General features: G+C 34.4%; 1 protein-coding gene across 1 annotated transcript in view; it reads right to left on the bottom strand.

Moving 5' to 3' along the window:
- Positions 1 to 16108, bottom strand: part of Arfgef1 (ADP-ribosylation factor guanine nucleotide-exchange factor 1 (brefeldin A-inhibited)) — a gene marked incomplete at its 5' end in the record, with an annotated part of 123578 nt that overhangs the window by 27305 nt on the left and 80165 nt on the right. Inside the window, 5 exon segments of the mRNA XM_005392122.2 lie at positions 5992 to 6082; positions 9823 to 9973; positions 10174 to 10332; positions 11162 to 11290; positions 15856 to 16007. Of these exon segments, the coding sequence (XP_005392179.1) occupies positions 5992 to 6082; positions 9823 to 9973; positions 10174 to 10332; positions 11162 to 11290; positions 15856 to 16007 (682 nt within the window).

Here is a 16108-nt window from a genome sequence, read left to right as displayed (position 1 = left end):
TTGAACTCTCTATGTAGCCCAGGCTGCCCTTGAACTCCCAGCAATCCTCCTGCCTCAACTCCTCCCAAGTGCTAGGATTACAGGCGTGGGCCCCCATGCCCGGTTGTAAGCAAGGGTTTGATGTGACTAAACCTTCTTCAATTTAAAATGTACAGAAAAGATATGCATGATAAAAGGGAAACCTTAAAGCAGGACTAGGTCAAATGGTAAACTTAAAAATAGTAATAATAGTAATAGCTATCGATTACAAGGTGGGTACTACTCTGGTGCTTTATATATGTCCACTATTTAATAATCAAAACTCTCTTGGGAAGTATATACTTATTATAACCCTGGTTTTACAAAAGCAGAAACTGAGACACAATGATATTTAATAACTTCTTCAAAGTCATATAACTAGCAAGTGCCGGACCCATGATTCAAACAAGGGCAGTCTAACTTCACAGTCTTCTACCCTCTCAACCACTTTTACATTATTTCATACTTACCTGAACAAAACATATACTAAACATTGTAAATATACCCTAGAGAACAAAATAAAAGACAGACAGGAAGTAGAGTGACAGATGTTTCTCAAAAAGGAAAGGGATCAAGAGATGGGAGAGGAAGGAGAGGTGGGAGAGGGGGTGAAAAAGGAATCAAGATACATTCTGTACATGTACCAACTCTACACGGAATGTCAACACTAGGTACTGCAAATATGTACATGTACAAAGAATGAGTGTATCTATATTCCCAGGTTTCCCCTACTGCTACAATGTGAATATTCTTTTATATTTTTTAACCTCAGCACTCTTGTATGTCTTCTATGTGTTCTGACAATAAATAAGACAAGGAAATCAAAACCTGAGCTTCCTGCTAAAGACTCTTAAGGTTTTCAGTACTGTTCTTGTTGCAGAATGAAGCAGTAATTCAAAAATCTGCAGAAAACACTACCTAGTAAGAAAATCAAGAGTATGGTCCTATTTAACCCAGTGGCAGACTGGACTCAGAAATTTAAAATATACAAAGCTCTCACATGAACATAAATGAAAACTATAACCTAAACTATGCAAGTGTGATCAACTGCTCTCAAACTAGAGGTATTCTCATGGAAAGTAAAGGCTACAAACAAACCATATCACAGGCAGAGGTAACATTAAAAGTACAGGAGAAAGAACAAGAAAAGGCACAAAAGACAAGATCCATTTTTAATTGAGAAAAAAGCAAACAGCAAAGTGTATAGGGGTAAAGAACAGAAGCAGAGAGAGATACAACCACAGCAAAAGGAAGCAACAAATTCCGAAGGTCATGAAATGGTGGAGAATGACGGCAAGAAAGACCAAGAACTACCACCAGCAGCAGTCAGAAAGTTTCTAGACTGGAGGTGCGGTGGAAGGTAGGGAGTATATATCCTGAGTAAGGGAATTCAAATTCCTCCTTACTATGGCAGCCTCTGAGAGGTCACTCCATTTCTACCAAGGCACCACCAAAGATAAGCCATGAGGAAAAGCACAGAAGTTTGTGGAGGCATGTAGAATTAAGCCTTAATACACTACGGCAGGGGAAAGAAATTAGGTATCACAAACTCAGTGTATTAAATGGATTCTACATTTCCTGTGTGAAAAGTAAAGAACAAAAGCATGAGAAGTCTAGCATAAAGAGGGGAAAAAATTGGTAAAATTACTGCTTCATCCACATCGTAATACCAATGCAAAAGAAATGATGGCAAATTTTTAAAAATTTAGTTTCATTTAAAAAAAATTTTTTTTGGTACTGGGAATCAAACTCATGACCTCACACTTGCCAGGCAGGCACTTAGGCTGCTGAGCTACATCCCCAGCCCGGTAAAATTTTTTTTTTAAAATAGACTTTTAAACTAACCCAAATGACTTGAATTACTATAGCTATGAAATCTTATCAGAGGTAACATTTAGTTCTTATGCTTAACTGAAAGATTTTTATAAACAAACCCAATTAGGATGAACTGTACATATTTTCTGCTAGGTGACAGAGTGTCCCAAAGTGTAAGATGGGCTTGTATAAGCTTCATCTGCTATGTTTAAAAAACAATAATAGAAACAAAAACTGTAATGCTAAGGGACTTCTTTAGCTTTTAGAAGTAAAGCATTTCTGGACAAATTCTAGCCTCTAGTTTAGCAACATTTATAAAATAGGTCCAGTTTAACAATGCTTAGAGACTTTGACCTTTACAGTGCTGGAGGACCAGGTACTACCAGATTAATGTATTTTAATGCTCTCCTAAATTCTGATGATGTAAGTTTCCTACTACAAAAGTAGAAATAATTTGAAATTTTTGTCATCCTAAAGACTTCAACAGAATCCCATTTTCTTTTTGTCCATTAAGAAACAAGCAATAAATTAACACAGAATAATTATTTTAATTTCTCTCATTTAGTTTCTAAGTTTGTAATAACAGATTACAATACTTAGAACAATAGACCTAAGGATAGAAGAATGACTATTTGCTGGACAAAGACAGAACTACTTGGAATGATGCCAGACAATATTCTTGCTACTGCACTGACGATCAGTGTTATCTCACTGAATTAAGCTCATGGACCAGAGTTGGCATACAACACATATAAATAAATTTAGAATCCAGAAGGAAAATCAGAAACTTAATGAAAAAGTGAAACATACAACAGAAAAACAATATAATCTTACAATAAATCAAAGATGTAACTTTTAAGGCTTTCACTATAAGCTAAAACTTAAGTATTCAGGTTTTGCTTAAAATTGGACATTGGATTTATATTTATGGAAGTATCTTGTGATGACAAGCTTGGATGACAAAGTACTAACAAAATTTGTGCTAAATATTCTCTAAAATAGCAAAAATTATTGAAACAGAGAGACAGGTAATTTGTTCAAGTGGGTGATATGTCCCCTTATAACAGTGGACAGCAGGAAAAATTAGAACTGGGTGTGGTCACATAAAGTATGCTGTGGAAAAAGAAGATAAATGTTGACTCTTGCCTAAGTAGATTCTCACAGTTACAGTAAAGTTGCTTTTCTGGAAGGCAAGGAAATCATTTGGAGTAAAGTTTGCCTCATCGCAGAAGGGTCACTAATTCCTGGAGTTGTACACACTGGCAGAAGGCACAGAAGTTAAGAGTACACATTCAGCGACACAGCTGCTTGAGACAGAAAACAGGCCAGCTCCACCCTCTAAAACTCGCTACAAAAGCAACACTTTTCAAAATAATCAAGATAAGACCAGCCTGGTTATGGAAACAAGCAATTTATTTACATCATTTCTGTCCAGGTTCCTCATTTATAAATTGAGAACACCAGTATTACTTTTCTCATGAAACTACTGAAAGATATTTTGGTATTTCTTTGTTTCTGACAGGGTCTCTCTATGTAGTTCACACTGGCCTTGAACTGAACTACATACCCAAGGCTCGCTTTGAATTTGAGGCAATCTTCCTGCTTCAGCCTCCAGACTGCTGGGATTACAGGTGTGTACCACCACACCTGGACACTACTGAAAGGTTCAGTTCAACCTTTACAAGAAAAACAACAACTGAATGTTAAGAATTCCCTTCAAGGAAAAAGTTCTAGAAGTACTCTAAGGGTCAGTAGCTACTGAATACTCTAGTGCTGTCTGTGTGTAGAGTAAAAAGCTTTGCCTGAAGCAAAATGATAAATCCGCATGAGTCTCCAGGCAACTTTCCCCTACCAAGGGCTTAAGAAAAAAATTGAATGTCAGTGTTGTAAAATGCTGTTTCAACCTGGGGGCCATTTATCCAGGAAAAGGTAATCTTAAAGGAATGCTAGAAGATACGGATTTATTTGCTGGGCATTTAAAAATCTGAAATATTCTACACAATGTTTTCCTTTAGAAGACAAGTTGCAATGGAGAATTCTTGGTAATGTATACAATACGTAAATTCTAAAGTTCTTCCCAAAAGAGCTTGTAACAAGATTCTCTAGCAAATATCATTCATTTTATCCATAATACAGGCTATGCACCGTGTATACAAAAAGATAAATTCCAGTGTATTTTCAAATACATAATAAGGAGGGTAAGTTTTTTATAAAGGAAATAAAGTATCTGTGTGTGTGTGTCTTTGTTTTATTTCGTTGTTTTTGAGGCAGGTTCTCATTATGTAGTTGAGGCTGGCCTTGATCTCACTATGTAGCCCAGGCTGGTCTCAAACTTGTGCTGATCCTCCTGCTTGTGTCCTGAGTGCTGGAATTATAGGTGTGAGCCACTATGACAAGCACTTATTTTTGTCTTTTAATTTTAATTACTACATGTGTGCAGTACATGATTACCTTCCTCTTGAGGAACTGGTACATGTACATGACACATCTTAATTGCTTTTACTTTCCTTTTCCCACCCTTATCCCTCCCTTCATCTCTTAGCCCCCTTCTCATATACAAAATATCTTCCTTATTTCCTATTTTCTATCTTTTATTTCACTCTTTATATTGTGGGTTTCTCATAAAAGAGAAACCATGTGACATTTAAGTGTGTGTTTCTGACTTATTTAGCATTAGGATCTCAAGCGCATCCATTTTCTTAAAAATGACTAAAATTTAGTGCTCCATTGTGTATAAAAACCACATTTTCTTTACCCATTCATCTATTGATGGACATACAGGCCACTTACAAGATTTAGCTATTATAAATTGTATAAATTGTACTGTTTTAAACTATGAGTATGCATGTATCCCTGCTAATAAGATGTCTTTAATTCTTGCAGGAAGAAATCTAGAAGGGGAATAGTCCAGTAGAATTTCTATTTTTAGTGTTTTGAGGACTCTCCACACTGATTTCCATAGTGATTGTACCAGTTTCCATTCCCACTAAGAATGAAGAAGCGTTTCTTTTACCCTGCACCCTTGTTGGCATTTATTATTACTTGGTTTTGACAGACATTCTTTCTGGAGTAAGATGGAATCTCAGTATTTTTTAAATTGCCTTTCTTTTTGAGAAGTGTCTATTCATTTCAACTGTCCAATTTTTGATTGGGTCTTTTATTTTGGGAGGGTCTAGTTTTTTCATTCTTCATATATTCTAGGTTTCAGTCCTCTGTGGAATAGCTGGCAAAATTTTTTCCCATACTGTAGGTTGTTTTTTCATTCTGTTAGTTGTTTCCTTTGCTGTGCAGAAGCTTTTCAAGTTCATATGATTTCATTCGTTGACTTATTTCTTGTGCAATTGGGGTTCCATTCAGAAAGTCTTTGGCTACACCTTTGTGCAGGAGTTGTACCTATTCTATCCTCCAGTAGATTGTTTCTCTTTTAATATGTAGATCTTTGAACTACTTTTCAGTTTAGTACATGCTGAGAGACACAGGTCTAGGTTTGCTCTTCTGCATGTGTATAGCCAATTTTCCCAGCACCATTTGTTAAAGATGTTACCTTTTCAGCAAAATATATTTTTGACCCATTTGTCAAAGGTTAGATGGCTGAATGTGCCTGGGGTTGTTTGAGCCATGTATCTGATTTGTGCCAGCACCACAGTGTTTTAATCACTGTACCTCTGTAATGTAACTTGAAACCCAAGATTGTAAATGGTACTGTTGTCTTAATTTCTTTCTTGGTGCGTTCATTATTGGTATACAGGAATACTACTCATTTTTGTGTGTTGATTTTGTAACCTGTTGTGTTTTTTTGAAGGTATCATTTCTCTAATGTTCCTTACTATTATAACTTAAATTTTACTTCCTGCCAATATACTATGAACAAAATATCAAAATTATAGATACTCATCTAAGTCACAGTATAACATAATACAGTCTTATATTTAGGAAAATTATTTTGAAAATATATTTTTTTTCTTTTTACTCATAGTCAATATATAGTCAATGCTACACAACGGGGATAGAAAATTATTTTGAGAATATAAATGCTACACAATTGGAATAGAAAATTATTTTGAGGATATATTTTTTCTTTTTACTCACAGTCAATATATAGTTAACGCTACACAATTGGAATAGTCATCTGAAAAGGAAACAAAATGAATACCTTACCTATCTACAGCAACAACAACACTTTGAGAACTGGTTTCTCCAATGGATTCTTGAATACTTGCAATCTGCTTCCAGTCCACATTTCCTCCAACTACCACACATAAGAGAATCATTTCAATTAAAAAAGAAAATTCGGTGGAACAATACACTTAGTTTTAAAACACGTTTTTTGTTCTCTTTTTTTTTTTTGGAGACAGAGTCTCACAATGTAGCTCAGGCTGGCCTTGAACTTGAGGCAATCCTCCTGCCTCAGCCACCCAAGTGCTGGAATTACAGGCATGGACCACTATACCTGGCATAAGACTTTGAATGAACAATTCTTTTATAGCATTGTTCATCAAAGACAAATGTAGTTATTGAGCAATACTAAGTAGTATGCAAGACATGGTTATAGGGTACAAACTGCTTGCAAAGAGCACACTAATTAGGGGTACTATAAATTTAGATAACAAAATCAGTGTTTAATCAACTCACCCTAGTTTCCATGATACCATCTGTGGATGATTCTAACTCCGTATAATTAGAATTTCCCTGTCATTTAATCTTTAATTCCCTAATTACAAATGCTTGCTGGCAACTCTACCTGTATGATCTAATTTTCTTTTGTTTAAAAGATCACTTATGTTTCTTTCAACTTGCTCCATAAGTTACATTGTGAAACAACAGTACCCCCTTTATTGAACCTGTTTTGCACACCATCTATTCAACTCTACTCCTGCTCAGTTCAGGCCCTCATCTCAGTTTTGGCTACTAAAACAGTTTCCTGGCTTGCTGCCCTGATGCTGTTTATTCTCCTTTTCAATCTCTCCTTTACTCTCATGTCAGATAATTCGCCAAAATTATTACCTTCATTTTGCTCATTGGGATAAAGTATAAGCTCTTCAGTCTAGCACTGAAGGCACTTGTCTTCAACATTTCAAGCAATATGTATCTCCAATCATGCTCTTTCTTAACTATTAAAAATTTACCTATCAGACCTAATTTGAGTTCTCAATAAAGGACTCCTCTCCATTTTTCTCTGAACCAGTTTTTTACTGAATGAAGCACCACTCAAATCAGAATTATTTCCATAACATTCCATACAAATTTTAGGTATGTTAATGTTGCCTTCTCACCCACATGAAATATGTATTGTGAGTGTTCTCTAAATAAACATTTAAGCTATTGAATTTTCAAATATTAATGTATCTTAGAAGAATGGAATATCTGTAATTCAAATTTTAAAATTATATACTGTGTATTCTTAATAAGTAAACTTTCATGCATCCAAAAATAATTAAAGTCCAGAATTTTATCCCAGAAGAAACATATACAGTCAGCTGCTCATTATGAGTTCTGCATCCATGGATTCAACAAAGTTGCAATCAAAAATATTTAGGAGGGGGAAGACTCCACTTGTAACTGAAGATGAATAGACTTTCTTCCTGTCATTCTCTAAACAGAGTGTTGTATTTACTGAGCATTTATACTGTAGTAGGTATTATTAAGAGATAATTTAAAGTTTATAGGAGAGTATGTGTAGGTTATATGCAAATACTATGCCACTTTACACAAAGGATTTAGAAGTCCTTGGACAATGGTATTCCCAGTGGCCCTGGAACCCATCCTTTATGGGTACTTCAGGATGATTATACTCAATCCTGTTAATCTGGTTACATAGAATATTTGGTGCACAGATGTTGTTAATGAAGGAGAATACTAGCTTTAACTGGCTCCACTGTCTATATCACATTGTCTTCCAGCTTAAATTCTGACTACAGCATCCTGCTCAAGCAAGTTATCTGCTGTCTGGGTAGGTGGGCACCAAGGGTGAAAGCTAAGCAGATATCTTCCAAATGGGCTGGACGGTCATCAACAAGATAGCCTGAAGGGTAGGCTCTGCCCAACAGGAACTAAGTCAATAGACTAGTTCCCTCAAGGGTATAGATTTAAAATCAGAGTCTGATGAATATGGAGAATGGAGAAGATTGAAAAGGAAAGTATAACGTAAGAGAAAGCATAAATAAAAAAGACAAAGTTCCTGGTCTCCAGAGTAGTCTGGAAGCTTGAACTGTTTTATATTTCCAGGTTTAAAATGTGTTTTAATGTAAATCTCCTGCCACCCCCTTTTGAAGGGAGAAGATCACTTCATATTCCTACAATCAAGTAGCACAACAGCACAATTAACGAATTATTTTTAATTCATTTAAAGTATACCAGCAAATATTCTCTTGTTTGACTAAAACTTTTAGAAGGTCAAAATATTTTTCCTTCCTTTCCTTCCTTTCCTTCCTTCCTTCCTTCCTTCCTTTCTTTTAGTTTAACCTAATTCTGTAGTCTTACTTGCCAAAATTCAGCAATTAACAACTATTGTTATTTTGGCCTTCCAACACTCCCTATTTTCCAACACTATCCTATTTTCAGATATAATGAGGGAACATTCACTTCACTTCACTATAAATGGTTTTTGTTGCATCTTATGCTACTTCATGAAGTAATTACAGTTCTTTTCTAATATTTAAAGCTCAACTTCCATATTATGTTAAGTCACCATGCAGCTGCTCAGGCAGTTCTAGATCTGCTGGATCAGCTAGGTGTCACATCTGCACCTCCATCTCCTAGACCTCATGCTAACCCAAAAGCTATGAAATCACTGAGATGAAAGCCCGCACTGCTAGACGCTTCAGCTGGACAAGCAAGGTATTAATTTTCCTCAGTGCCTCCTGAAGTCATCACATAGTCCTGTCTTTTACTTCTTTCTCTATGGACTAGATGCCTTTTCATTTCTGAAATCTTTCTGGATTTTTTTTTTTTTTTTTTTTTTTTTTTTTCTGAGATAAGGTCTCATTCTGTAGCCCAAACTGGCCTTGAACTTGCGGTGATCCTTCTCTCTCAGCCTCACTAAGCCTGGGATCATAGGTGTGCGCCACCAAGCCCAGCATTCTTTGTTTTCTTAAGAAGTTTTACTGCCAGCAACAACAGAAATCACTAAAAGATTTTTAAAAATCTGTAATTGTATAACCCAAGGCTTTAACAGGTAAATATTCTTGGATCTCAGGTATTTTCCTTCCTGCTCTCTTTAAATCATGCATGTGCTTCCTTTGGTTGGAGGTGGGGAGGATGGACGGAATATGTAAAAATTTCTAGTAAACCAGCCATTGTGCTAAAGTCCATTCATATATATTCTTATTTCATCTTAACAATGAGTAGAAACCTCCTTTAGTTTGCAAAAGTGGAAGCCAAATCTGAGAAAGATAAAATTAACATATAAAGAATACAAATAACCTCAAATCTGAAAATACAATATTCAAGGTCAAAGTCTAATTCCTTGGTAAAACAACTTCCATTAATGACTGAGAATGTTCAGTCTTTAACTTTTTTGTATTTACTTTTGCTAATATTTTCCTTTCTTCTACTGAATTAAATCTGGTAATTCCTGGCCATACGAGCACTAGGGGATCCTTAGGGATGGGTTCCATACTGACAGAAGAGTTTGGGTATGTCTGCAGTATCTTTAAAAAATTGTGAATGTGAAAGCTTTCTCTAACTAGACCTATTATGTTACATAAGCCCTCACACAGTTAAGTTACCTACTTAATCTGAAGACAAGTAATTTATTTGCAACCTTTTCCTAGTCTCAAGTAGGATACTGAGAGTAAGGGTCATTTAATATTGTGAGCCAGACTAGGCAAAAAAGACTCGCTTCTCTACTTATTCATCTTGTTTTTCTTCATAATGTTGGATGAAGGGCATGTAATCTAATTACAGTTCATTGGTACAATAAAGTGACTTATAATGAAGAGGTTAATAACAACTTTTGGTATTTTGTAGAAAGAATTTAAAAATTCTCACCTAGCCCCAGACCCACAAATTCATCAGGAGCCTGATCTTTTGTCCCAGTAAGAGATCCTTCTCTCCCTCTCACTGTTCCCGAAATGTATCGAGGTTTCACTCCAGTTCCTATAAGTTGTGCCAGCTCCAACTGACTGATGCACTTTAGAATCTTAATTACAAAAAGGAAAAAAATATTTATATTCTAACAGTCTCAAAAATGAGTAACTGTATGCAGTTAGATATTATAAAAAAGCTGAATGTATTTATTTAAAATGTTCTAAATTAATTTTCCCCACTAAAACGTATCAGTGATAGAATATTTAGCATTAGCGCATTTTATAAACCAAATTGCAAATAAAATGTTTATACCTCATGCCATGAATTTCCTAAATAATTTCCATCTGTATGAGCCACTGTGATAAGTGTTTTTATTGTGTCAATATTCTTTTGCTTCATTTCAGTAATACCAGAACTCACTGTTAGTAAGGTAAATCTTGCTAGTGCCTGGACATATGCATCTCTTTCCAGCTACCAAAAAATAAAAAACAGAGAGACAGACAGAAAGATCTATTTACATGGCTATAAATACCGACAAACTGTTAACTTGTTTAGTAATTTTAACTGACATGTCAATTACATACAATATTGAAAAATACACTTTTAAATGATTATGCAGAAAACATAAATATCTAAAATCTTAAAGCAATGGAAATTGCAATTCAAACTGAAATTTTAGTGCTAACAAATTCATACTGTAAGAAACATTTTTTGAACACTTATCAAGTACTAGACAGACTAACAAAAATCTGATTTATAAAACTGCTCTTTTTTCTCTCCGATAGAGTATATTTTGTTATGTACTAAGTGATAACATTCATAATTAAATAGGAAATGGGTTTTAAAAACAGAACAGTCCAGTTAAAATTTATCCTCAAAGCATATAAATTAGTACTAGAAGGACTATTTTCATGAGAAGTATAGACTAGATACCTGTTTCTCTTATAAGAGGTTTAAGTTATAAAATAAATATGCAAAATATGATTCAACAAGTATGAACAAACGTTTAATAAAGTACGCATTACACTGACACTGAAAATCTTAAGAAATTTTGTATATAGCTACGTTCTATAGAGAAAAAACTGTAACCAAAGATATAAATTTTAGAAAGACTGGTATAGAATTATCCATTCTATTACAGTGTCTGAAAAACTTAACAGATTAATTTAAATTTTATCGTAAGTCTGAAATTCATTTTTAAGCAGTAAGATATAAAAAAACATTGTAAATGGAACTATGGTAATGGCATAAGTAACAAATGTTTTCCGGCCTGGTTTACAAAGGTAAAATTCTTCATTACCTGAATGCTGAAAATACATGCAATTCTGATTGCACATCTTATCCCTTCCAGGCAAAGAGAGGCTACTTCAGTATCATCACAGTCTTGTAGTCCCACACTAAACGCGGCCAGAAAAGGTGTCCAAGCCAACTAGAAGAATTAAAAATTTCAAATACATCATGGATATCAAATGATAATTAAATTTTATAATGCTACACTGAATTTCTCAAAATTTGTAGACTATACAAGATGTGAGAAAGTTCTGAAAGGAAAAAGTGACATTCTTGGCATAGCATCTGGGAGCTTTCTTAGTAAAAGGGGGAAAACTATATAATGTTGCCAGGGCCTGAGTAGGAAAGTACGAACATGAATTCAATAATAACCTTAGGCATATTTTAAGAGCAGCTTTTATAAATTAATAAAAAAGGGATTAATAAAGTGGCAGCAAATGATGCAGACAAAAAACACAAGGTTCGTCCCTGACTCTAGAATTCATCTCTCTTTGTAAGCTTTGGCAATTACAATAATTCACATACTCTATTTCTAATTAAAATCCTTTTAATCATTTTTCTACTTGCAACAAACTATACTATTCTTTTTTCTTTATACCTATTCTCTAGACATAATTGAGTCTAATTTCTTTAAATAGTTAAATCTTTTACTTTGAGAACAGTGGTGGAAAAAAAAAGTTCAGTAAGACCTTCATTACAGATTGTAAGACAAAACTCTTAATACCTAATAAATAGTAATATAAAACAACCACAAGTTACTTTCTGACCACTGAAAATCCTAATAATAAAACCACATAACTCTGCAATGTCTGAGATAAGAATATTCGCTACTTGAGCTGGGCATGGTGGTACATGCCTGTAATCCCAGCACTTGGGAGGCTACAGCAGGAGGATCGTCATGAGTTTGAGGTCAGTCTGGGATATATAGTGTGTCCAAGGCCAGCCTGAACTGCATGGCGAAACCCTGTCTCAAAAAAAAGCGGGGGAAAAATTTACTGCTTTTATTAAGTCATCAAGAAGAACAGCTATGTTTCCATATAGCCATCGAGTTGAGAAATGTTTTTACTAGTGTACTACAGAGATGACAGTGAAAATTTTTAAAGGTCTATAAAGCTTTTAAAAGCATTTTTAAGAAAAACAAAATTACTCAGACCTTTGTTTCTAAAGTCTACAAAGCAGGCTGGGCATGGTAGTGCACACCTATAATCCCAGTGTTTAGGAGGCCAGCCTGAACTACATCACAAGGCCCTATCTCAGGAAAAAAAAAAAAAGTCCATAAAGTTGGGAAATAAAATCTTACAATCTCCAAACAAAGGAACATAAGCAATAGTACCTAGGTTCTTATTAGCCCTTGTTTTGCCACTTAATTCATACCTCATTTTTCTTCACCTATAAAACTAAGGGCACATGCCTGTAATCCCAGCATTTGCGAGGCTGAGGCAGAAGGATAGCTGCGAGTTCAAGGCCAGCTTGGGTTACAAAGTGAATTCAAAGCCAGCCTGAACTACATAATGAATCCCTGTCTCAAAAAAAAAAAGAAAAAAAAAAAAACACCTCTAAGATGCTGTGAGAGGTATATCAAGCGCAGTACCTATAAACTACAAAATTTATAATAAATTATATATTCTATTACAACAACATTTTAACTTGAAAATCTGTCATATTTTATATAAGAAGAAATACAGATAGTTTTTAAGGCAGTGAGGAAAATTGTTTAACTTTATTAAGTATCAAAGACAATGATTTCTTTTATCAAATTACACCTAAATAATATTCTAGAGACAGTGAAACTGTCCATTCATAACTGTATAAAAGCTTTGTGATACACAATCTGGTAATACATAAAAACATTCTTAAAAATTTTGTATTTCCTATTATAAATTTCCTTCTAGAAATTTATCATTTAAACTTTCTTCCTAGTCAATGCTTATTTATTGAGCAATTATCACAAGATAGGACAATGCAAGAACTGAGAAACTGAAGAGATATATAGTCCCTTACCTCATATACATAATATATATGAGACATACTTTATATTAATATATATGCCATATATTTATATAAATAAAATGAAACAAACTTATTAAAATAATAAAGGGAAAGGATAACATTTCAGGAAAAGGAAATTAATTTATAATATTAGAGGGGTCAGGGCAGAACTCTAAAAAGGTGACATTTACACTGTAAACTACTTGGGTAAAGAAGAAAAGAACATTCCGGAGAAAGGGCATACTGAGGCTGGGATGTGATAGCACATGCTTGTAATCCCAGCACTTGGGAGGTTGAGGCAGGAGGATCATTGTGAGTTCGAGACCAGCCTGAGCTATGAAGAGAGCTCAAGGCAAGCCTGAAATGCACAGCGAAACCCTGCCTCAAAAAAACAAAAAAAAAAAGGGAAACGGCATTCTAAGAATGCCCCTAGAGGAAGAAGGTGAGACAGTCTAGAAACTGAAAAGAGTGTCAGTGTGACTATAGTGTAGTAAGACAGATTCCAGTAACGACATTTGGAGGGGCAGGGAGAGCTACGTCACAGAAGTTCCACAGAACCTGGGCTGTGTTAAGCTTCATGGCATTACTAAAAGGCATAAAGGAAGAAGACAGCATCTCATTTTATATTTTTAAAAGTCCACTCTTACCTCTATAAATGAATAAAAGAAGCATAAAATAGACATGAGGATGGCAATTAGGATAATGTGACAGTAATCAGGGAAAGAAATGATGCTTGGAGGATAGTGGCAGTAGAAATGGCATGAAGGGGAAAGATTTTTAGTTTTAGCATACAGGATATTTAAATAAGCTATAGTTAGTAAGAGACTGAATCATGAAAGCTGAAGCATGGAGAATTTTTAATGAAATGGAGAAATACACAAGAAACAGCAAGATGTAAAATTCTATACAGGGTATGATCACAACTGTTTAAGATAAAATAAGTAGTAAGTATAGAGAAATATAATTTTTCTGTGTAGTGAAATTATAGTAGGTTCTTATTGTTTTCTGACAACCCCCCCGAAAAAAAACTTACTTAAAAAGAAAAGCAAAATAAAGATATGAGATCATTTAAAACAAAAGCAGCTTTATAAGATTTCATAATCTGCTACTCTGGAGGCTGAGGCAGAAAGATCCATAGTTCACTGGATGAGACCCTGTCCTAAAATAAAATTGAAAAAGAGCTAAGTGCAAAACTCAGTGGTAAAGTACTTGCCTAGAATGTACAAGTCCCCAGGTTTAATCTTCAGTATACTATTACTACTAGTACTACTACTTCTACTAATATCTTTTATATTCAACATCATTTTCTGTATTATTCCAAAGGACAAGGCCAGTTACATGCCATTATTTCTTTTAGCACTGTCTTCCTCGCTTCCTCACATTTTTTATTTTTTATTTTAAAGAGAAAAAAAAAACAATAACAAAATAACGAAGACAAAAATAAAACACAAAAACAACTAAAACGATACAGAATTTCAAAATAAGATGACAGGAAATTAACAATGGTTGTTAAATTACTTATTGTTGCTTTCAATGAAGTTGCTCAGATTACCAGATATAAGAATGCAGAACTGATCAAACAATTAAAGAGAATAAAAAATAATAAAACAAAACATTACAAATGATACAGAGCTTCACTAAACAAGATGGCAGGAATTCAATAATGACTGTTACATTGTATATTGTTGTTTTCAGATGAGTTGTTCAGATTACCAGATATACGCATGCAAAATTGGCTCCCAAAAAATTAAATAAAAAAATTTTAAAAATTTAAGCATTAAGTGCTCCTTTCAACAAACCAACAGACATCCATAGTACAATTATCCCAGCTATTCTTGTATATACATATTTTTTTCCCCCTTCCTTCTCTTTTCTCCTTTCCCTCATCACAGTTGTTCCTTCCTTTTGAGCAATTTCTTATCTCTTAATTCTTCATCAAATTTTTAGAAAATCTGAAATACAGATCTGGAATTAGGAACAGAATTGTAAACTTTTACAGTTGAAAGGAAGCACAGAAATTATGGTCATCTTTGCTACCCATACGTTGTGTAGACAGAATGAGAAACGAAATTATGATCTCACTCTCTACAATCTTACCACTCTGTTTCATGAACTAGCATGTATTCACCTAATTTCCCTTCAAACTTGACTATACTGCTCTCTACTTCTCTATAACCCTATGATCCACTGATTACTCATTGTGGAAGAAAGGGTAGAAAAGATTAGGAAAATGAAGAAAGAAACAAAATAAAATTTCAAAGAGCCACTAATTATAATTCTTACTAAACCAACCTACAAACACAGCATTCTCTTGAGTTCCTTATCCTACTTCCTCAGCTTCAGCATACTCAGAATCCTGGAAATGGAAGCACTGAGACTGCAAGTGCTTCAGGATCACTTTGAGATCTGAACTAACACCGAAGGTTTAGGTATAAGTCATGTGGAGAAAAATAAGTCAAGGATTAATGATCATTCTCTAAAACCTTTCTATTCCTAATTCTCAAGATTATAATCCTATTAATTACTTATTGTGCATCTGCCTTCTCATTTTTTTTATTAAAGAGATGCTTCTGGCTACTGTGCCCTAAATAACAAAGCTCTAGCTTCCATGCTGAATGTGCTATTATTATCACTGTACTTCCTTAACTCAAAAAGACACTGATTAAAATTATGTGTAAATGTACACTGCAACCAACAGTTATTAGTAATTCTAACCTTGAACATAGGTCTCACATGCTCCAAGTGTGTAGCACTTGTAAAAGGTGCCTGAACATGGCTCACAGCCTCCATGAGTGCTTTGGCTGTCTTGGCCATCTGTTCCATTTCTAAATTATACAGAAGTCTTCTTTGTTTTTCACTGGCTACACCTAAAACAATAGAACATTATTCAAATGTTAACATAATTTAGATTCAAAATATAACACGTTTAGAAACATATTTAGAAACATTTCAATGTTTTACTATCAAA

This window comes from Chinchilla lanigera, unplaced genomic scaffold (assembly GCF_000276665.1).
Source record: "Chinchilla lanigera isolate Chin_1 unplaced genomic scaffold, ChiLan1.0 scaffold00043, whole genome shotgun sequence".
NCBI lineage: Eukaryota > Metazoa > Chordata > Mammalia > Rodentia > Chinchillidae > Chinchilla > Chinchilla lanigera.
The sequence above is the reverse complement of the archived record's forward strand: the minus strand, read 5'-3'. Positions and strand labels throughout refer to the sequence as shown.